This window comes from Melozone crissalis, unplaced genomic scaffold, assembly GCF_028551555.1.
Source record: "Melozone crissalis strain CALT ecotype California unplaced genomic scaffold, PUWL_Pcris_2 ptg000006l_1, whole genome shotgun sequence".
Taxonomy (NCBI): domain Eukaryota; kingdom Metazoa; phylum Chordata; class Aves; order Passeriformes; family Passerellidae; genus Melozone; species Melozone crissalis.
Window position 1 is genome coordinate 16,531,751 of NW_026535784.1, and position 23,935 is coordinate 16,555,685.

The following is a 23,935-nucleotide window of genomic DNA, read 5'->3' on the forward strand; positions in this document are numbered from 1 at the left end:
CTCTTCTAAACAGACTAAATCTTCTCTTGTGCATTTCCCTCTTCCATTTGAGGTAACCAATAGTGTGACACAACATCATTTTTTTCCCCTCTCTCAGCATACAGAGAGTTTGGCACTGTGCACTTTGTTCACTTTCCTCAAGTCCAGCACCTTTACTATGTCCCCCCAGAGCCTTTTTTACTCAAGGGTCAAGTCTGAATTTTGAATCACATATGTTTAAAACCACCTTTCCCCTTCATATTATCCATCAGCATATCATCAAATAGAAGCAAACCATATTAACTTCCAGGGGTTTTTTTCCCCTAACATTCTAAACTGTGAAGAGAAAAAAAACAACACAGTGAGGATTTCATTTCAAAACCATGCTGGGCATGTTTTCCACAAGCTCAATAGAGTAACTCAAGCAATTTACTGAAGTTTAATGACTCACAAGAAAACCCCAACCGCCAGGCTTAGTTAGATCCCTGTGAGATCAGCAGTTTCATGTGACTCCACTGCTATTAGTCAAAGCTCCACAGATCTATCAGAGAAGTATCTAGTAAGCAATCATCTTATACAAGCATGCAGTACAAAACAGCAAGCCTAAGGAAGCCGCTATAGTTATTGAATAACTGTAGTTATTCCAGTGACACAACTGTCAGCAGCACTTGCTTGTTTTGGACAATAAGCACATTGCCACTAAATCTGAGCCATTGCCAAAATTTGTTTATTGCCAAGAAATTAATATGCAGACATTTTATCTGTTGCACTAGTGATGCTACACCCACAAAAGTTATTTCAACACCTACTCTAATTACAAAATCTGAATAAACAATTAGATAAGAATTTGGTGGATAAAAAAGCCTTGCTTAACTTATTATTAACTGAGTGACCACATATAATTTTTGCAGACTTGTGTAGAGAATTTTGAAATTAAAAGTTGAGTTTTCACACAGAACTGACGCATTTTCAACTGTACTGATTACCTTCACATATTTCACAACATAACACCTCCAGCATGAGTTCCTCATGTTCAGATGTTTCATACCTGCCTTCACTCTGAGCTCCTCCTCTCTTGCATGTCCTGTTTGGCAGGCGTGGCGGGCGCTTCGCTCACGTCCTGCTTCGCGGGCATCTCCCCATTGACGCTCTCCACGCCAGTAACGGACATCAGGCTCTTCCGCTCCTTCGAGTTGGATTTGTGATCCACTTTTGTGACTCGAAATCTGAGGTGAGCAACACAAAGAGCACTTGTATTTCCCCACAGATGAGTTAGGTCATTCTCAGAGGCAACAGCATAGGCAGAAACAAATTTCCAGGTCCCCAGAATGAGATGTCAGAGCAGACACCTACATGGACACTGCTTCACTTCAGAGCATCTTCCTTCCTATCACCTAGAGGTCTTTCTAGTTCTCACTACTGCTCAATCACACTTTCTCAGGGAATTGTGTTTTGAAGCAGAATCCACAGATTGCATACCATATACCATATACTTTTTAGAATAGTGATTTTCTAAGACAACTACAATATAAGGTAAGAATTAAAAATAACAAATAGAATGAAGTGGCTTCTGTAGTCTCACACTTACTTGAGAAATACTAAATTCAGAGAAATTTATTAGTGTGCAATTCTTGTTTCTTTTTAGCTTGTATCAAATGAGCAAGAGCCTTAAATTTACACCCACAGTAAACCTCCATCTTTTTACATAGTTCTTAAAAAAAGAAGAAAATCACATTTACTTCTTCCAGAAATAACTTCAGTCTAATAGTAACAGGATTATTTTAAAAAAATCACCAATCTTATAAACAGAGCAGAATCAGTGGATATCTGATCCAACACTGGCCACTGTAGCTTTCTAAGAGAAGTATACAACAAAATGAGCCCAGCCTTACCTTCCCACAGAAAGCACTGTAACTTCTCCAATACGACTTCTTCTGTTCTCTTTAGATTTTTGAGCTGGCTTTATAAGGTGCCATCGTTTGTGGCTACAGCGAGTACAAACATCCTTTTCCACCACTCCTCCAACAGTATGGAAGTGATGGGCTTTGCAGTTGTGTCTGAATGGAACAACACCTGGTGACAAAGGAGTCCCTGGACTCACTGGACTCTCAGGAGAGGTAGGAGATAATGGGCTGTAGAAACAAAGAAATAAAGAAAATTTAATGTTTACTATAAAATACTATTTCTTAAAAAGGAAAAATTATTAAATCCAACCTTCAGTTATGTCTAGTGAATAACCAGTTTTTACAGGAAACATTTATTTGTGAGAATGTCCAGCTTACAGTTCCCTCCAATATTGTATTTTTGCAATTGGAATCACTTTCACAAATTAATTCAGCTGCAGTCATGTGGTTAAGGTAACTAACACAAAAGACAAGAAAAAAAAGAGGGGAAAAAAGTCAGCCTAAATAGAATAGGTTACATGAACTCATATTGAAGAAGACATTTAATAAGCTGATTACACTCACAAAAAAACTGCCTTGGAAAATTATAGAAAGTATTTCAGAATTGTTACAGGATCTCAAGGAACTCCGAAAAGAACACAGTCCCACAATACTGAAAGGAGGCAAAACTAAAATGTGTACCACAATGACAAAAGGAAACAACATCATTCAAGTTTCAAGGGAAAAAATAAAATTTTAAGTCCCTAGAAAGAAAAAGCAGTACAACTTCCAAAAGGCATTTGAGATTAACTAATATAATCAATCTGATTTTCCTCGAAAGCAGAAAAACAAACGGATAGCAGTGATAGAAACCAGTTGTACTTTTTTTGGACTTTAGCATCAATTTTAACACTGTCTTGTAACACAGCAGACCAGAGCTCATGAAAGGTGGAATAACTGTAGAGTACAGCAGCACCTTGTAAAAAAATATTAAAAACACATACAGAATGTAATATATCTGTAGTTGCTGTGAAACTGCAAAGTCATACTAAATGTGGGTTTTTTTGATCCTGGTTATATTCAGTGCTTTAAGTAGTTCACTGGGTAACAGAATAGAACAGCTAAAGTACCCATAAACTTTGGGTAACCCATAGCAACTGCAGAGGTCAAGATAAGAAATTAGAACGATGAGAAGAGAACGCATATATGAAAGACATTCACACATACACAAATCTAACTAAATATACAGGATGTACTGCAGTAAGGACAACACAAATTCTCAGTGTTTTAGCAGAAAGCCTTTACCCAAACCTAGACCAAAATCAATCAGACAGATGACCATTCTTCAGAAAAAGAGGATCATGGGCAGAACATGAAACATTAACAACATTCTTGCTTAAAAAGGACAAAACAGCGGAAATAACAGAAGTATAACCTGTGAACCTAAATTTACAATACTCAGCATTAATCATGCCAGATCTGATCCTACCATGTAGGTTTAGAAATGTTATTTCAAGAAATACAAACAAACTGCAGAGACTCCAAAGGAGAACAGAAAGAACAAATTAAAGAAGTAAAACATGCCAGAAAGGACTGAGAGTTACTCGGATGCTCATTTTCAAAATAAAAATATTGGCAAGAAATATTTAATGGTCTTCAAATAAATAAGAAAATGCTATTAAGGAAAATAGAAGTAGTTCAATACCTGAAGCAAAGACAGAACTAATGGCTTCAACTGAGAGAAGGGTAGATTTTACCCAGCCATAACTATTTCTATAATTAGGAGGTTTCATAGTGCACTGAACTTCCAAAGAAATATAGAGGATTTCTACTTGATTACAAAAGCTTCAAGAGTATCTGTCAGATTCTGTAAGAGCAATCATTTTCTCTCCTCCTTACTTTTCATATTTTAATTCACCACTGAAACTATAGTTTAAAATGCCCAAGATAACATTACACATGCCTATGCAAAAAATTCAAACAAATATCTCTACAGAACCACAGACATTTAAAAATATCTGTACTTGAGGAGAAATCCCTTTGGAAATTCAGGGGTCTTTTCAATAACCAAGCCTCTCACCATGAGAACAGGTGTTTAATGGTTCTATACTCAGCTCTTTGTTTTGCTGAAACGATATACTCCTACTTCTTACATAGGTGACACAATACTACTTGAACTTCCATCTCCTCTGCCTCGAATATGAAGTTATATACAAAGAGTACTGAGAGTCTAGATATAGGTAAAAGTGCTCAGGTACAAATACAAGCACTTTTACACATATGATGCATCTAGTTTTTTTACACATACAATGCATCTAAGGTAGAGATGCTTTCTCTACATAATTACCTGTGCAGTGAAAAATCCTAACAGGTAGGTCAACCAATGTCTATTGCAACAATTATAAAGAAAAAAGTAAACCAAAAGTCGACACAGAAGAAGATGTCTCTTGTAAGCTAGCACCTATACAAATGAAATGAGCGCTGTTCTGTTCTTTGAAGCCACAGTAGCTTTGGACTAAGCCACCTTGTTGGTAACTCCACCCCAAAGTAAACCAGTATTTGCAGCATCTGTAAATTTTTAGACCAAAATGCAGAAAAACTGTATCATGCACCTAGAACACATAACCAAAAGAGCCAGCCACTAGCCCAGGGTATATGTTACAATTTAAGGACTCAAACACAAAGGAAAAATCAAAGTATTATTCTCTTAGCTGGTAACTCAAGCAAGCGATGTAGTCTTAGAAGAGTTCAGGAAACAAAGTCCTTTGAAAGCATATGCTTTTAGTTGCCTCAGGAAACATGCATTAAAATGAGGGGTAATTACCTTTCAGGTTCAAAGACACTGCTATCTGCTACCATGGCCTTTAACACATCAGCATTTGCTGCAATGAGAATAAACAGAACTCTTCAAAAGTGAACGGTTCTAACTTCAGAAAAAAACCAAAACCAAAATTAAAGTTCCTCGAAGACATTTCATTTAAAAGAAAGATGACTGCATTATGTATCTCCAAAAAAAGCACAAAAGAAAACTGCAGAAAAAAATTGTTAATATAATTCTATGGGTAACCTTAACATGAACTACTAAAATTGCAGTTCATATTGCACTCAAAGCTCCACCCAATGCAAGCCATGAAACGCAGCCATCTACACAAACTCTTGAACAAAATCTCTGAATCACCTCACATGTTTAACTCAACTTCAGATTAAAAACAACAGTTTAAGTGAGCCCCACAAAATGAAAATTCATTATCAGCCAAGAATTATTAATTGCTCATTTCCTATCAAAACACATGAATTACCTAATCACAATCTCAAGGAAAAATACACAAGCTCAAAGCACTAGTAGTCTAAAAAAAAACCCTGAACAACAGAAAAAATCCCCAAACAACAAAATCCAAAAATCCCCACATGCAAACTCAAAACCATTGCTTTTCCAGCGGACTGATTCAGAGGTAACTCAAAGCAAGTTCAATGGTCAGAACTCTCATTCTGACCATTGAACAAATGTAAAATCAAAAGGCTGACTGCTCTTGTCCTATAAAAACATCCAGTCTCCTGAACATTTCTTCTATTGGGCAAATACATTCTGAACTAACCAAGCATACCATGGGGTGCTTAACTATGATTTTGTTTTCTCAGTCACATCTTACTTTGCAGACACATGCAGATAACACGGACAGAATTCAACATTAGTGCTATATACCAAATCACCCATTAGTGCTATATAAATACCCATTAGTGCTATATACTGTCTCAGTTATGCACAAGCCTCTCATCAGACAAGAGCTGCAAGAATCACTTCAGGACAAGAAGTTAAATCTAGTCAAAACATGAAAGCTTCCACAGGCTTTAAACACTGCCACTAAGACAGCAACATTGAGCTTTTACTTCACAAAGCAAAAGGCTGAACCAAAAAGACCCAAATACCGAAACAGTTAAAATATATGGAAATGCATGGCCTGAATTTACCATACAAAACAATTTTCAAGTAAGCAAGAAATTTCCCTATTGTCCTTGAAGTTACTGCCTTGTAAAGACAATTTCAAAGAGCTAAGAATGAACAAATTGGTTATTAAATGAAATCACATGAACATACCATATGTCAGACTATCCAAAAAACCATATTTGTTATAGAACACCATCACAAGGGCTGCTAACTTCAATGGCAGTAACTTCAATACTGTACCTTCATTTTTCATGATGTAGTTAACAATTTGTCCCACAGTGTCGCTATTCTCATGTATAGTTTCATTCATTTCTGTGCAAAGAAATAAATATGTTGTCAGTATCTTGGCCTTATGAATCAAGAACTGAACCATTTTAAAAATAAATAATGGCAAGACAGTCACAACCAAAACTGAACACAAACCAGAATGAACTACATTTCAAAAAAGAGGCAAGATTTTTTGTCACTTGGAGGGAAAGCTTAGGTAGGACTTTATCATCCTTATTCAGTAAAAACTATGAACACAAGTTTATCATCTCTACAGTAGCCCAAACAAATTCAGCTGAGAACTAATTAAGCTCAGTATTTTCATAAACATACTTCAAAATTCCTTCTCTAGCTAGTCAGGAGGAGACAAATAAGAGAGCAGCATTTCTAATCCTAACAACAGGGAGGGAAAAAAAAAACCAAAACAAAACGTTTAACTGTCTCAAACCACTATTCTAAAGCAGGTACTAGAAAGCAGTTCACTTTTATTATGAGGGGGATTCAATTTAAGATTTTCACATCTTCAAGGACGTAACAATTGATTAGCTAAAAAATAACCTGAAAATTTTTGTAACAGAATGCACCCATTAACAATATTAAAATCCCCCTAGAATAATCAGCAAAGAGTGAAGAAGATCAATTGGGGAACTAAAACAATGGAGAGGCAAAACTGTGCCCTTTCCTAATAACTGTTATAATGCTTTATTTTAAAAAATGGGATTGAGGCAAGTTTGATAGGCTACACTCTAAATTCTTCTCTTATGTAGTATATTAGGAGCTTCCCCACCTTTTTACCCATGCTTCATCTTAATATACCTGCAACTCTGCAAGGTAACTTAGAGGCAGCTCCTTCCTGCCACTGAGACATGGGGGATGTCCCCACTTCATTGCCACTCCCCTGCTCTACCCAGGGGAACAATCAGATCAGACAGCTCCACTCACTGCACAGCTGCCCCAGGCAGGTACTGCCTAAGAACACACTGACACATCATTGCTGCACCACATGGGTCTACCCTCACCACAGAGCCACTGTAATTTGCACTCATCATGAACCTACTGAAAGAAATTAATCAGGAGAAAGGAAGAGGAGTATTTACAAGTGACTTTTGTTCTTACTTACATTTTACAAATGTTATACCATGTTACTATAGCCCTTCTGGTAACACCCTTTTTTTTTTCCCCAAGTAAGAATAAATGGGAAAAAGGAACAATAAAAACAAGGGTACAAATGAACAAATGTTAGGATTAAAAAAAGACATCTTTAAGGAAAAATTACAAGCAGTATTACATAAAACAGAATAAAGATATTCAGTCCAAAGGCTTGGTTTTATAAAAAAGAGAGGGGAGAAGTGAATGGCAGCACAACAGGAACAAATTAAGACTGCAAAACACAAAACTAAGATTTTAGGCTTTAAATGGAAGCTTTTTTGCCACTTCTCAGCTAGCACTATGTACAACAATACTTTGTTGTTAACAGCATGTAAAATGCAGAAAAATGATCTGGTGACTCCATCTATGGAGTTGCAAACAAATATAGGGATACTTTGATCCCTCTGTAATCTTACTTAATGTTAGCAGACTCGCATGGGAAAAGCGGAACACGCCTGGATTTGACTGGCACAGATCAAACCCCAAGTGACATGTACTAACAAAAATATTATTCTTAATACTGCTTTGATGTCAAATATAGACACAGAAATGACAGAAGTCTCACAATAAATTATTTCATAGTAGTTGCAATGTACAGAAATAAGAATTTGTTTATTAGACTTGATTACCTATTTTTTCATCAATTTTTTCTTCTTCTAGTTCTTCAGCCTCTGTTGTACAACGGTATCCTTTTTTCTTAAGGATATGGCAGATAAGGATGCCCAAGAGACCCATGATGAAGAAAACAGGAACCAAAGCAAAGGCAATATACTCTAGGTGTTCAGGCTTGCCATCACTGCCATCCACTTTAGTTGTCAAAGTAGTTGTCTGTAAGCCATGGCTTGACAAAACCCACGGATCCTCTCCATCTATGTAAATCAATAAATAAATGTATCACTATACACTGTAAATCACTTGAAAAAATTCAGAAATTACACGCATGACTAAATCTCAGTACCTTCTGCAGTGAAGAGGAAAGCACATACTCTACTGGCTGACAACTTACACCAGAAACAGCAAATAATCCCTCTTCACCAAACAATTACAAACATCTAACACCCAAAAAATCTGTGTGATATTTCTTCAGTATAACAGTGAAGAACCAACCATACTGCAGCCTGACAGGCTTTTAATCTCAAATAAAGGGCTCACATTTCACAGAAGAATAACACTACCATTGCTCCTTGTTCACATCAGCAAGGAAAATGCTATAATATTCCTCCAGCCCAGGAGTTCATGCAAAATTACCAATAAAATGTGGATCCTTCCCTAATATGAGAGTAAATACAGGATTTAATATTGACCCTAGCATAGAAAAATTATCAGGTGTGAAAGAAATAGCCTTGATTTTTACTTTTCTTTTGACAGTGGAAATTGTCAAAAGAGCACCTACCCCCTACTCATCAGAATAAGGTGGACTCATTGTTTGTCTGAGATCTGGAAATCATTTTGTATTTAAACTTGACATGAAAGAATTCTTTTTGCTTGCAAAGAATTTAAGTTGTAGCACTGTCACACACTATATCCACATTTAAGCACTTTTGTTTCATTTAAGTTCTGAATTTCACAGATGTAAACTCCATGTTATAAACTGGGATTCTGACCTATCAAAAGTACAGAATATTTACATTAGAAGGGAAACTTGAAATTCATCAGTCCAAGTGCTGCTAAAAGCAGCACTGATTAGATCAGGTTTTGCACATAAGCTCCATCCAGATAATGAACATTCCACATCTCTGAACAATCTCTTAAATATTAACACACTTTTAAGTCCAATATACACAAAGAAACTAAGAACACAGTACCTTCTCCCGTATCAAAGTATAAAAAGGTCAACAGCTCAGATAAATCCAAAATTACACATTGCATACTCAAAACCTTTGCAAACCCTTAGAGCTTATACACATTCCCCACCCCATATAATAAAGACTTACATGTTACTATCCCCAACATACATTTCTACCTTCTATTTTTCTCCTCCACTCCAGCAGAAAACAATTTTGTTTGAGTAGGAAATAATAACAACTAGAAAGTGTTCATTTTTTTATCCACCTATTTCCTATCTACTTGTATTGAAATGGACAAGGAAATTCACAATTGTTCCATTCATCAAACTCACTGAAGAATTGAAGTCAGCAGAAAACCATTTACATGACAGGGACACTTTCACAACACAAATGTCTAGAATTACAATCCTTTCCTTTCAAAAACAAAACAAACAAACAAACAAAAAAAAAGAGGAAGCCTCTAAAAATTTGCAGAAAGAGCATTATTCCACAAACATCTCCTGCACTGGCTGCATAACTATGTTGCATTTGAGAAACACCACTAAGGTGATAGACAGCAAAGAGAAGTTTGGTACTTACACTAGTTTTTTTTATTCCTCTAGAAACAGTAAACCTTCTATTTTAAAACATTTCTGAATTTTTCAGAACAGTCTCAAATTGTCAGTTGGGCAGTATGCAATACACAAAACTTGCTCAAAGTGAAAACAATGGAAATTACTTGAAATAACAACTGATAAACCCCAATTAGCAACAAGAAAAAAAAAAGAAGTATTAAGCATTTTGCTAAAATAATTTCCTAGGAAATAGCAGAAATGCAGAAAAATTGAAAGAAGTGCACACAAATTACTGAACAGATCTCAAAACTAAATGTTAAGCAGAATCTCAGGATATTTGCTTTGGACAAAACCAGATGGTCTAGTTTGTTCCCAAAATCAAACGAGAAAGCTATTCACTTTTAAGAGGGCAGCAATCCTAGAGATGACTGTGTGCAGAATTTACCAACATGTAACCTTTGAAGCTCTACGGTATGCCTGAGTAAGACAACTGAAAAGTATCTACAATTTAACACTTCAAGACTGCAGTTGTTTTATACTGCAAGGAAACAGAAGACAGGAAAGGGTAAGGGATACAGTCATGTAACTGAGAAGGCTGATCTTACATGCAGTTTACTTGCATTCAAAGAATTTATAATTCATGCTTTAATATACCAAAATATAATTATTATTTTTTCTAACTCATCAGGTGGCAACAGCCACAAAGTATCCCAGTTAATCAACAAAAGTAGTTTCATTTACTTTCGAGGCAGGAGAAAACCATCACACCAGAGAAGTATTACTTGGATGACCACAACATCTCGGAATCTAGGAAATACAACTGAAACAGTATACAACACAAGCTCTAAAGGGTATTAATAAATAAGCACCTTTCCTGTTCAAATCTAAGACAACAACAGGCAGATATTTTGGATTTTGTTGCACTGTATTGATTTTAAGAATGAATGGGAAACACCTCCTTTCTATCATCATCCACTTGCTAGTCAAGCCATTTTGTGGAAGGGTCATAAAATTTATCCAACTCAACTTAGGGTTTTCTGCCTCTCTTTGGATTGCCCAAACAAGTACCTATTTTCTCCATAAGCATGGCAGGAAATTCCCACCAAACACAGAGAGCAAGCGGGCCTGATAACATGGCTAGAGGTCCAACCCTCTGCCTTTCCACATCATGGCTCACTGCAATTCCTCCAGATCCAAAGTGGTTTTCAGAGGTCCCTTCCCATTCAGTTCTCAGCTACCCCAGTCACTGTGCTCCTGACAGACTGTAATCCTAAAAAGAGTTTTTAACTGGATTACTGAGATAACCAGGTTTCAAGAAACAAGGCCACAAAAAAAAATCTTTCGTTTTTAAGCAGTCATTTTACTGAATCAGTAGTATAGCCTGAGGTTTGGCAAACTCCTCTGTTAAGACAATCCACTGACCGAGTGGGGAAAAAACAATGAGCAAGAATAGACAAGTACATCTAGAACAAACATCCTAGAGTAATTGTAGTAACATGGAGCCACAGTCTCAGACTATGGTCAAAAAAAAAGGGCAGTAGCATTAATTATGTGCAGAAAAATTTTAAATGTGAGGGCAGTATTCAAGGCCAGAGTGGATAAAGCTTTGAGCAACCTGGTCTAGTGGGAGGTGGTTCAAGGAGGGTTGAGACTGAACAATCTTTAAGATTCCCTCCAACCCTCAGCATTCTATGATTCTATTAAAAGAAAGTATAATTTCCAACATAATTATTTTTAAATCATCAACCTGAAACCCCGTCATCAACACAGCCGTTGAAAACACAGATACAATTTAACACCATCACCACTCTCCAAAAGAGCAAACTGGGCCTATACTTCCTCCAAAAGGAAAATTGTGCCTATACTGGCACTTTTTTACTGACAGAAGAATGTTGAAAAAATTACAATTTATCAACTGAATGTTCAGTAACATCGATTAGTCTATTAAAAGGGTTAAGGTTTACAGAGGTTTTGAACTATGAAGGAAAATGTACTTAGAAATATTTTTTTCATTTAAAAATTCATTACATTAACATGGATACTTCAACATACCAGATTATTTACATAGGCCTATGTGACTTTTCTTTGGTTGTAATTAGATACCTAAAAATTCAACAAGAAACACACATTACTAGTAAAACATTGTATCAATAACATTTCTATAAAAACACGTTATTTACACAAAGTCCAGAAACTGCTTAATACCATTCATTTTTTGCTCACACACAAAAATTCACCAAAAGCAAAGCAAAACTATCCAAGAAGAAATTAACTTAGCTGAATTGAGTACTTGGTGCCGTGTCACCTTACAAGCACAGCAAAGCACTCAGCTTTCATTATCAAACACCCTACACAGTCTGCCCTCAAAACCCTCAGCAATTATGCCATAACGCAAAGGCAAGCCCTGAGGACCTAAACAGGCAGTACAATTTATGTGCCAAGTCACAGCTCCATCAGTCACTGTGCATTCCCCATTCCCTTTCCCCAGAGGCACATTACGCTTCTGTCAGACTGCTGACAGTTCACCTCAGTCTCGTGATGCATGATGCTGCTTCTCAAAGGTTTCCACCAGGCCTTAGCAATCTTCCTTGACTTGAGCCAACTCATAAAGAACTGATTTGTTTCAGTGCTTTGCTGTCCTGGCATTCCTATACACCAGTCACTGTATACCAGTCTACATATTAAACTTACTTGAAGATGTGATCTAAATGAAATTATTTAGAAGTGATATTTGGCACACTTAGTGATGCTTAAGCTGTAAATAATAAATTGTACTCATGCTACTAATTCAGATCCCACGTATTCATTTGCTTAAAAAAATAATATATGCCAAGTACTGAAGTTAAGGGCAGTTGCCTGCCCTTACTTCATCCTTACCTAAGAAGTAAAATATAAAGATAGTCAACCTCAGACAAGTCTTTTGGTTCTAATCACTGTTACTCAGATACATTGGTAGTGTTCTTCCACCTCAGCAATTGCTCAAGACAATTTACAGCACCTTCAGGAAACAGAATATAAGAGGAAAAAAGTTAACAGGTAAGTGGAAAAAAATTTCATGCTTCATTCAATTGCAATTTTTACATGGCATAGACAATTTTTTCATAAAGCACATGAGAAATTTCTAGAAATATTTAATCTTAATCCTATCTTGCCTAAAGTATGACTCAGATTCTTGAAAAACAAATCCTTTTAATAACCAAGATCAAAACAGTTTAGTTCTTATATTAGCAGTATACAACTCAGCATTAAAATAATGCACTGTTTTTCTAATCTCCTATACTAAATCTAAGTAGAATCTACACCCATCTGATTACTTCAAGCACATTCCACTTGTTTTTGTATTGTTTAATTTAGAGAAAGTGGCCCATAAACAACAACATAATCTTCTCTCTGCTCTAGTGGTAAAAAATCCTCTTTAGTTACTCTGGATTTTGCCCATTATCCTCATGCCATTTGCCTTTTATGGCATGCCTTTTAAAGAAGTTTGTTTACATGTTATGAAATTGGTTATTTGAGCAATCTACCTGCTAAAAATAGATACATATATATTCACTATCTTCTTGTCCATGAAGCTTAAGGAGTTACAGGATGATATTCCCTGCTTTTAGGAATGAAAATGAAACATAGATATCAATCTGACAGTATACAGAAACAAACTACTGTTGGCCTTAATGTTAATTAATATTTAAACAAATTAAATACGAGAACATACAACCTATTTAAGTACAACACAAATGAAATATTATGGTATGGCACATGATCTGCTCAAACATCTCAGCTAAGCACAGCTGGAAAACATGCCTCAGTAGCAATATCAGCTTAGGCATTTCTCCCCCTCCTCACCATTAATGGGCCAGTCTACCCAGCAGCAGAAAAAAGGGCCATCACTTAGGGTTCAAAATACTTAAAGAGAATATCATTTTCATGGGGGAGGGGGGACGGGGTTGGCTCTTTTTTGGGTGTTTTCTGGTGCTTTGTCTTTTCCCTTCTTTTGTACCTGGATCACTTGTGGATCAATTCCCCCCACAGACCTACACACTGCTGCTAAAAGCACTGCTTAAGCTTTCTGTGGCAATGGCACAAGGAGAAATGGTCAGGCAGCCTGTGAACCCAGCTCCCCCTGCAAGGAAAAGACACCTGATGATGATATGTAGTCATCCTCTCCTGGCTCTACAGGAAGTGTATTTTCAACTAAATTAAATACTAACAACACTTCCTACCTCCCGGACAGATATCAAAGGTGGATGGCTCATGGAATGATTTGGAAAGGACTTTAGGGACTATGTAATCCCAACACCTTCACTAGATCAGATTGCTCCATCTGGATGTGCTCGTTCATTTACAGCATTCATTTTAAGTATCATTTAGCATAAAACTTCTTTCATGTTAAATTACATGCTTTTAAATTCAGGCATAAAAATAAAAACTCCTTGTTTATTAGCTTAATTTCCTAAACACACACTAAATACCTCAATTTCAAGAATTTAGGAAACTACATTTACTTTTAAAGTTGAGTTTTAGTGAAGTTAATTCAATGCCAGCTTGTATCTCCTAGCATTTCAGAAGTGGTGGATATTTCCTTAAAAGAAGGTCTAAATCCGTTGTATACTTTCATTCAGTACCTTCAACTTACTCAGAGATACAGCATTCTATTAGAGCTGCAGTAGAGGTTTCTATTATCAAGTCACATATAATTTTTTTAGATTCTTAATTCAGGTGCTTATCAGGGAAATCATTTAGGTAAATCATTTACTCTGATGGTAATCATGTATTCATTTAATACATGTCTTTATTTTACTGATAGTAAACTTAACAAGAAGAGTTTGATGCAACTTCAAAACAAATATACTTTTTACAAGTATCTGATTCAAATAGCAGTTATCTATTCTGGACACTAGAGTCAAATTGCTTTTGCAAAACTAAGCAGATGAAATTACTAGCAATTTCAATCACAAGACAAAATATAGCACTACCCAAAACACACACACAAAAAATAGTGAGGAAACATTAGGGTTTTTCTACCTTCCTAATCAGGTAGTAACTACAAAAGACAGCAAACTAGAAAAGTCAGTAAAGAAGAGGTTAAAAAAACTTTATTTTCTAGAGAAAAAAAGCCCTCAAGTGAAGAAAACCTGTTCCCTACCACTTGCTTTGTCTATTGTTCAAGGAAATTGTACATCAGGGAATATGCTTAAAGTGAATAACAAAGGAAAGCCACCTATCATCGAAGAAGAACATTCAACACATTTGTGAATTCCGCTTAACTTCTGGCTTCCTTGTAGTAATCAGAACCTACAACCAGAAGTGAAATAAGCAGGAAGTGAGATGACAAAAAGGAAGCCACATGATGAAGGAACATACTGACAACTAATAACACACTGCCAACTGCCTTAGAGGTTACAGGGCTGATGAAGAATTTCTTTTAAGAACAAACTTCAAAGCCTTCATCAGATTTGTCAAAAGCAGTATCTCAAGAAAGTGAGCAGAAGGATCAGCCAAGTTTCCTTAAAGCCCATTCTAAATGCACCTACTTAGTGAACACCAACAGTAAGCCCCAGTAAGGCAGCAATTCTCAGGCACGACCAGAGACACCAAACAGCATCCATGGTGCCCAGCATCATGCTCACAACCATAAAACACCGAGCTTTTCAAAGTGACTCAGGCCACAGCCTGCTAAGAGTTCTTACACTAGAGACAAAAAAATCTCTGGCTCACCAAAGTCACTACAAACATTTTGACTGTAGGCAAATTTTGCCGGAGGTCTGGGAAGAGAGCTTACTACACTGAGGCAAGTCTCCACCCTGACAAGTTCTTTACTAATGCAAATTTCTTCTGAATTATACACCCTGTCAACACATTCAGTAAATTTCTGCAGAAAGTTTTAGACTGGCTTCTCTGAAAGCCTCAGGGTAGGGTGGGGATTCAGAAAGGAGGTACCTGCTATGTACAGTAGGTCCTACTCACAGCAAAAAAAATACAGCTAAAAGTATTCCTGTATAATGCATATAAGAGTCAACGATTTTAAGCGCTGAAATAATTGCAATAAGCATTGCAATTCCCTCACAGCCAGAGAGAGCTTAAGAACCAACAGGGAAGACCAAACCTAGTCAATCATCAGTCACCACACCATGAAGGCATCCAACATTATTTAGAATTCTATGAGGAAAAAAAATTAACAGTATATCAAGCAGTTTTGTCCTGTTGAGAAAGGGGAAAATTTAAATATAAAGGGAAGTAAGATTTAGCCTGTTCTTTGTGCTGCACAGTATGTGATTGATAATGCTGCATTAACACATACAGAGACAAAAAGCTAATGGTTCACTGTTTACCAGTACTAAATTACAGTGCTTATGGTGTAATTGCTTTGGAGCAGCATATAGCTCCTTGAGCAGCATATAGCTCCTACAGCAAAAATACACAGAACTGGGGCTTTACATTTGCATTTCTGTTGGAAAATTGTTCCTCAAACTTCAGTTTTCAAATACAACACACTCTGCAAACAGCTACAGTACGTTTAATAAAGCACATTTCACCAGTACGGCCGTTTAAAAGCAATGAAATAAAATCCTTCCTGGACACATGAGCTATTCAGTACTATTGCTTATCACTGGTTAAATTTACAAGCACAATCAGCATCTAGCGAGCAGCACTAAATCAATGCCACCAAGCACATTGTATCAATGAATTTATGCATGCTAACAACAATCCTTACTAGTTTACAGAAGTCAAAAATCAACTTCAACCCAAACCAAAGTATCTCCTATGTGAAGAGGTATACTGTGATCTTGAGATACAGCAGATACATTGGCAGAAAGCATTTGTAAAACTCTGAGAAGAAAATTCTTTCACAGCTTTTTGCATCTCTTGTTACACTTGCCAAATTTTAGCCTGCATAAGAACAATTCTCTTCAGCGAGATATACAGCTAAATTGCTGTTGTAGTTGTTCAATCCTACAAATGCACACAGCATACTAAGAGTCCTCCACCCACATTCAAGTTCAATAAAGCAATCCTGAGTATAAACATTTGTAAAAAGTCAGTATAAACCTACATACACACATCCTTTCATTTACTAAAACATTTGTTTGCAGCCTCTTCAAAATACCACTAGCAGGTAAACTGTATAGCAATTACAGCAGGTATCAACATGCAGCAATTCCCTGAAGTAACAGCCAAAGAGCAAACTAGTTTTTATCTGTTTAAAAAAAAAAATATATATATATATGATCATAATCAAGAGGAGAAGAAAAATCCACAACTTCTCTCCTCCTCATAGTTTGCATAGAAAACCTCAAGTCCTCAGACAGCAGCTACCAGGCAACGTAAATCTGAAATTCAAGGTGCATAGTGGTACTTATTTCTTTCCACTCTCCTGAAGCATTGGACGACAAGCCTTCCATTCCTCTTGCTTTCAGAAAATAAACAGCAGGTAGCAGATATCTCAAACCCTTCTGACCAAGCTTGCCTGCACCAAGTAAAATGCAAATATACAAAAAGAATGCCAGAAAGACAAGAAAGACACTTCTGGATTTATTCTTTGCTAGTAAGTATGGCCATCTTAACTGTTCCCACTAAGTTGAAAGTTTACTCTCAAACAAGCTTGTACACTCCTATGTCATACCACCTGAAGGTAATACAGCTGATCAAGCTGAAAGTGGAAATGAGCATCAGTTTTTAATACAAGTGTTTGAGCATCACAGACAATGCACAAAAATTAAAAAAAAAAAAAAAAGGCACTTCAGACTACACCGGCAACAAATTCGGTTTCATTTTGAGATTATTAGTAGCATAACAGTTGTGGTTAGATATAAACAAAGAAAATGTCATTTTAAACTAACTTCCTTGGTGATTGTACGTGTGCAAGTGCTCTTCAGAGTTCTCAAGGGTTACAGTCAATTTTCATTTCCAAAACCTAAACACTAAGCTAAGCTTAACCTCACAAGAGAGGATAAACAGAAACAATTCCTTAATGCACTTCTACCTTAAGAGCCATCCGATCCCAGTTAAAGTAAACCAACTGCGGAGGAGTTGTCAGACTCGAGCTCGCACAGCTCATTATAGTTTTTGGCTGGGTTTTTTTTTTCCTTTCGCCCCTCCTGGCCACAAGCCCCTATATCAGCAGGCCGGGCTGTCGCGACATAAGCACGGTGGGATCGCTGAGAGCATCGCAGCCCGCCCGAGCGGGACCCGGCGGTGCCCGCCCCGAGCGCCCCCGCCGCGCTGCGCTGACCGGCGGGAGAAACTTCAGCCGCGGAGCTCTGACCGCCTGCAGCCCGCTGCCCCGGGCTGCCCCGGGCTAGGGCGGAGGGGGACGCGCCCCTGCCTTGCCGCTCTCCTCCCTCGCTCCCAGCAGGGACTCGAAAGCCGGGCACCCCGAGGAAACCGCGTCGGGCCCCGGCAGAAGCAGCGGGGTCAGCCTAGACATCCCAGCGGCGAGTGAGGCCGTACTGCCCGCCGAGGTCACAGCCCGCGCAGCGGTACAAGGGCCGCCGCCGGGGAACGAGCGGGTCGCGGATTGAAGCGTCCCACCGCGGCGAATGACCGAGGCCGCAGCGACCCACCGAGAGCGGAGCTGTTGCCCAGCCCGTCAGCCATCAGGCCCAGCGATGGCGCAGTCGGCGGCATCCCGCCGCTCGCTACCGGTCCCGACGCCTTGCCCGCGCTGCTGCGCGCTGGCAGCGGAGCCGCTGCCGCTCTTCCCGGCCCGGCCCGGCCCAGCGGCGGCGGGGCGCGCCCTGCCCGCACGGCGCCTGCGCGGGGCCGCCGGCCCGGGGCCGTGCTGCCCCGCAGCGCCCGCCCTGCCGCAGCTGCTGTGGGAACCGCCGAGCCGGGGTGGCTGTGCCAGCCTTAGCGGGGACGAAGGCGTTTGTTGTACACTCCTGTGGGGCTTACCCCAAGGGCCCCAGGCATATGTTTATTATTACAGCTCCCAGACGTGGTTTCCTGAGCCCGGCAACCGCAATGCTGGGGTGCAGCGAGGGGGCAAGATGGGCGCGGGGCATCGTGTCCTGAAGGCCCGAGGTGACTCCTTGACCCGTTTGCACGGCATTGGTCTTGTGCCACAATGGCTCCCGAGTGCCTGGGGTCAGTGCAGGGCCACGCTCACGGAACTGCCCACGGGGCAGCCTCTCACCCGGGCAGCTTTGGGAGTGTCTCCCTGTGGGTGTCAGCTGCGGCCAGGGAAGGCTTCTCTGCCGCCGCTGCCTCGGGCTGTGCTCGCTGTGCTGGCAGCTCCTGTGTGCCGGGGCTGTGTCAGGAGCAATGTGCACCAGCATGGAGCCTGTTACCTGCATGGAGGGCAGGGTAGCGCACCTGCCCCGAGGAGCCACAGGGCCGTGTGGAAGTTGTAGCCACCACAGCAGCGTTATCCAAGCATTCAGAAACTAAATGTGGCCCTGGATTCACTGTCCCTTAGCATGTGGGGCATTGCTTCCACTCACTCTGTTACCTCTTCCCATGCACCAGGCCTGAAATTCATGCTTAATTCCTTAAATCCTCACTGCTAAACTTGAGCTTAGTTTTATACTCTGGTAAACTAACTCCCCTGCTTAGAGCTTGGCCCACTTTGTAATTCAGCATCCAGAGCTGGACTTTCCTACTGACGTGGCATAAAACTAAAGACTTATTCTTGTACAAAGCAGAGGCAGCTATACCTTCCCAGTACTTCCAAACAGAATACTCTAAATTATTCTTACCTAAATAATTTATTTACTTGCTATTACTGATTTTGAATACCTAAAGTAAACTCCACTAATTTAGATACAATATTGCAAAAATTATAAGGACAGATTTTAAATTTTTTTTTTCTTCTAGTACCAACATTGTGTGCAGAAATACTCTTATTTCTGCATACAGTGTTGGTACCAGATGCAAAAACATTCAGCCCCTAACTAGACCCATCCACAGGTGTCTACCTCAGAATACCAGACTGCCAGTTTCCTGTTTGGGACACGCACCCCAATTGATATCTCCTCCCCTCACTACCTCCCAGCCTCCTTTTCTAGGAAAAAAAATATGCAGAAAATTTTGTTCTCAAAAATAGTACATCAGTACCATTTCTGCAATAGAAAAAGAAGTGCTCTGGAAATAGTAAAAGTTTTAACCCTTTTCTTCTGTGCTTGACTGTCAGCTCTATTCATGGTACTAACTGTAGCCACTATTTTTTATGCAATTTTTTTTTCAGAAATACAAGTATTAAAAGATTAGGGTGATTCAGTATCTGAGATGCTTATAGTTGGAAATACCTCTTCTCAATCAAGTAGCTGACCAAGAACATGAAAACTCAGATGTTTTCTTACTACTCAGTGCAAGACTCATCTGTTTATTAACCAAATAATAAGGAACTTGCAGAGCTGTCCTTTTCAGCACAATAGGCAGTCAAGCAGCAGGACACGGGGTTCTTTGCACTTTTAAAAACAATAATTTCTTCCTCTTGGGTTTTCTACACAAAGCACTGCTGCTTACCTCAGTTGCTTCTGCTTTGCCTCTTACATTTTTATTTACTCTTTGTTTGAGGGTGTGGTTCTCTGTCAGCTGTTCTCAGTGTCATAAAAGTGACAGACTTAAAGAATTACAATCTTCCTTTTCTTTTGGGTAAAGTGCAGCACTGCAGATCCCAACTCAAAGGAAATTGCAAAATGCAGCAGGATTACTGAACTATGTCTGCCTACATGAAACAAGCTCTCCAGAGGCAGGCTTTAACTCAATCTCCCTCTACCTTCAGAAAGAAAGATTGTGCTTTTTCTTTTATTTTTCTTCCTTTTAAGATTAGAGAACTAATCTGGATTTACAAGCAGGGAAGGGAATTGGCACAATTTCTGAGGCAGTAGGCTTCCTGCCCTTCTTTGTCCACTGGAACAAACACCCCTGGGCAGGGGGAAAGGATCAAAATAGCTTTGCCACTAGACGAGCTGTGAAACCACCCATCAGCTTTTATGAAAAATAATAAATCTCACTCAAAATATTACTAAGTTTCCTTAACAGTCTCAAAACTAATTTTCAATGAGGTTTAATAGCCCCAGTCTATGTCAGTTATTTCTTCAGGATTTCTAGAATGTATGTTAGGTTTGTTCCTGTTACTAGAATATGCAATCAGTTGGGAAACATGCAAGCAGTTTTTCTATTGCAAAGTAGTCAAATTTTGTTCAAGTAGTATTTGGCTCTACCCACTACTAATTCTGGAAACTTAATGTCCAAACTAAATTCCAGTGTTGATTTTCTTTATTGGAAGATCTTTCCAGGATTTCATTTTTATTGGTAATAATGCATGAACAAATCAGACAACTAATAATCCTCATTTGTAGAAGTTACAGAAAGAATAAGCATTGGCAGAAGTAAGAAGACAGGAACCATTGTTTGCACATCTTAAGTAGTGTGGTCTAAAACATCAAAATAAAGAACGTGAAACTGGGAATCTCATGTCATCAAGCCCTTTGATGTGTCTTAATGAGATATTTTATACTGAACTAGCAGGATGCTAATTTCACAATTAATTATGTGTATATGTATGTAATTACATATTCAAATCGATCTATTTCAAGTATGCACCGATACCTCAGTATAAAACTAATTAACCCTCTTGCTAGCTAGTACTAAACATGAAAAACTGAAAGATTCTCTCCACTGCACCAATGTGAAGCTAGGACACCTTTACTTCCCTGACCGGGAATCGAACCCGGGCCGCGGCGGTGAGAGCGCCGAATCCTAACCACTAGACCACCAGGGAGGATGTGATGTGTCAAGCGCACTGGCATTGGGCCATGGCCAAATCGTGACACTCTTGAAAATTAAATTATACATATTCCTGCATAATTTAATTGCTCAGTTTTATTACTAGAATCACAGTTAAGACTCTCTGTTTTCTAAGCATCCTTTCTACAAGCATTCTTTGTATGTATTATCTATATATTCAAGGCAAAAATACTTCCAAAGTGTTTTAAAGCTGCATCCAAATGCCAACAGTATTTAAAACACTTAAATACATCAAAGAAGCTCTCATTGGGAGTGGTAAGTTACCTGACAGTGGTTACTTTATACCTTGTGTATTTGTTTATGGAAAATTATGTATTAAAAGTAAAAATTCCTGGACCCAGACAATATAACCCACCTCGGTGTTCCATATTTGGGTGCATGGTGCTTAGCTGCCTAGTGGAATTAAACCCTAGCACTTGGAAACACTTGGTGTTTTTGACTCAAAGTAACTACATTATGAAACCATTAGTGATGGAAAAGTGGTGAGGAACACTCCCAGCAAACTCTATAAAAGGTAGATTCCTAATTAGTTTTTTCCACTTTTCCCAGCAAGCAGCTGTTCCTGATGATGAAAGTGAAAGCATTGCTGAAAGGTATTGCTAATGGGCAACCTGGTCTAGTGGAAGGGTGTGTTTCCTGCCCATGGCAGGAGGGTTGGAACTATTAAGGTCCCTTCCAGCCCAAGCCATTCTGTGATTCGATGATTCTTACACAGAAAAATGAATCCCTAAACCTAACAAAGCTGTACAGAAGATACAGTTCTTCATTAAGATTCTGAAATTTATACTCGAAAAATTGCCCAGTTTTACAATATTTCAGTCTTCAGGTTGAGAAAATATCAGTAGAGGAACTAAGTTATACAGGTAGTATATTTCTAGAAGAAATCTCTCTCTCCTGCTTACTCTCTTTGCCTCCCTGCATTTTTCATGACACTTCTAATGCAGTAATGAGTTTTGTTACAGGACTTTGTAAGCAGGAATTCAGTTTCAGTTTTAGCTGTACATGTGTAAGGTCAGGGGTCAGGTGGCTGACATCTTTCAGGGAAACAGTTTACGCACTAGATTTTGGTTTGGGAAGGACTGTCTTCCCTTTGTTTGTAATGAGTTCCACTGATGAGGATAAAATCTGTTTCTCTGGTAAAAAAAGAAATGGTCTTGATTCTACTTGCCAGAGAAGGAGACTAAGGTTATTGATGCTGTGCCAAGGGCAGAGCCAATACTTTACAATCATTTGCATGTGGATTGGAAAAAACTATTGGAAACCAGAATTGGAGACCAGCACACCCCTCCAGGATGCCAGCCCTTAACGTTATAGCAGTTGTGGTAGGGTATAAAGAGGGGAGTGGGGCCACTAGATTTAATTCTTAAAGCTTAAACTGTGCTTAGCTTAAACCATGTTGTGGTTGCCATTACTCTCCTGAGACGCCAATTCCTGTCAGTACTCAGTAGGTTATCCCCAGGAATGCCTGGTAGACAGAGCTTTCCTCAGGGCACTGAAGAAGAATGTTGATATTCTGGATGCTAACCAGGTTTAGGCAGGATATGCCATTAACTTGGTGCTAGGCTTCAAACCAAACATATCTTCAATGTCTTGGGGGGCATTATGCTATGGCTCCTAGGAGGCTCAGGTGCTTCCTAAATTAATCAGCAGCTTTGGGCTTTAGTGGAGTATGAGGAGTTGCGTGTTATTAGATCAGTTCTTCGGAACACAGAGGAGAGAGAGGATCTTGACAGCTTCTGAGTTTGACAAAGGGATCACAAAAAAACAACTCCATCCTAGGCTGAAAGGAGTTTTAAAAGAAGATTAGTGGTTTTGTGGAGAACCATATTATGAATAAATAATGTACACAGTGGCTTGCTTGGGGTGGGGTAGAGGCAGAAACTGAAGTAGCACAAAGTAGATGGACTCCCTACAGATAACAGCTTTTTCCTGGGTTTTATGCTGACACATTTGTTAAGGAATTCATCACACAACAGTAAGCAAGTAAAATTTAGCATGTAAATACTATATTAATACTTTATATTGTGATGCTAAGTACATTTTAAGTGATGCAAAATTCTATAATACTGAAACCAAAAAACCAAAATCCACTGGTTCCTATTCTGCATTCATACATATTATGAATTAATCTGATGGAGTTTGAATTTTTCATTGCTGGACACTCACTGAGGAATTCAGCAATAGAAGTGGGGGTGGAAAACTGAAGGAAGTTCAGTAGTATTGTGTGCAGTGACAAAGCATGAAGGGATTGGCTTCATTGGTGGCCTCATTACAAAGTGTAGTCTCAACTCTGCATGCCTAAAGCACTAAGTGTACACACAAAGGGAAATCTGGAAGTATTCTATTAATATTTTGATTCAACTCTAATAATTTTGGCTACATTCATAAATGGAAGCAAGAAAGTAACTGGGGAAGTTTGCTTTTGTATTTTAGCTAAGAGGGAAGCAGGAGGGATGCATGGAGATGTGTGGAAACCTGGAACCATTTCTTGGTTCTTCAGTGACTCTTGTGGCTGTGTAAAGCAGGGCAGAAAGTATTTCTGAGTGGAGTCACTCCCCATCTTCTGCCCAGGGCAGACTGGCATTGCATTAGAGATGTTTTCCACTGCCCAGAGCTAGT

General features: G+C 38.8%; 1 protein-coding gene and 1 non-coding gene across 2 annotated transcripts; both read right to left on the minus strand.

The window, feature by feature from the left end:
* Window positions 1-748: 748 nt before the first annotated feature.
* On the minus strand, window positions 749-18,840 carry RELL1 (RELT like 1). The gene is made up of 7 exons (XM_054291354.1): window positions 18,501-18,840; window positions 18,127-18,411; window positions 7,854-8,093; window positions 6,049-6,120; window positions 4,687-4,744; window positions 1,872-2,111; window positions 749-1,205 (listed from the first exon to the last, which is right to left on the minus strand). Exons 1-7 carry the CDS (start codon window positions 18,838-18,840, stop codon window positions 1,034-1,036), a joined length of 1,407 nt encoding a protein of 468 aa, XP_054147329.1. The 3' UTR covers window positions 749-1,033.
* A 2,378-nt stretch (window positions 18,841-21,218) lies between these two features.
* On the minus strand, window positions 21,219-21,290 carry TRNAE-CUC (transfer RNA glutamic acid (anticodon CUC)). Its single transcript has one exon. It is a non-coding gene; the product is annotated as a tRNA-Glu (tRNA).
* Between the last annotated feature and the right edge of the window lie 2,645 nt (window positions 21,291-23,935).

What these genes read in the sequence shown, in the direction of transcription:
- RELL1 (XM_054291354.1), bottom strand. Translation starts at nt 18,840, where the DNA reads ATGCTGGTGCACATTGCTCCTGACACAGCCCCGGCACACAGGAGCTGC. An exon ending in AGTGTCTTTGAACCTGAAAG is followed by an intron (nt 2,112 to 4,686) that starts GTAATTACCCCT and finishes TTGTTTCTACAG; the next exon opens with CCCATTATCTCCTACCTCTC. An exon ending in ACAGTGCTTTCTGTGGGAAG is followed by an intron (nt 1,206 to 1,871) that starts GTAAGGCTGGGC and finishes TGCTCACCTCAG; the next exon opens with ATTTCGAGTCACAAAAGTGG.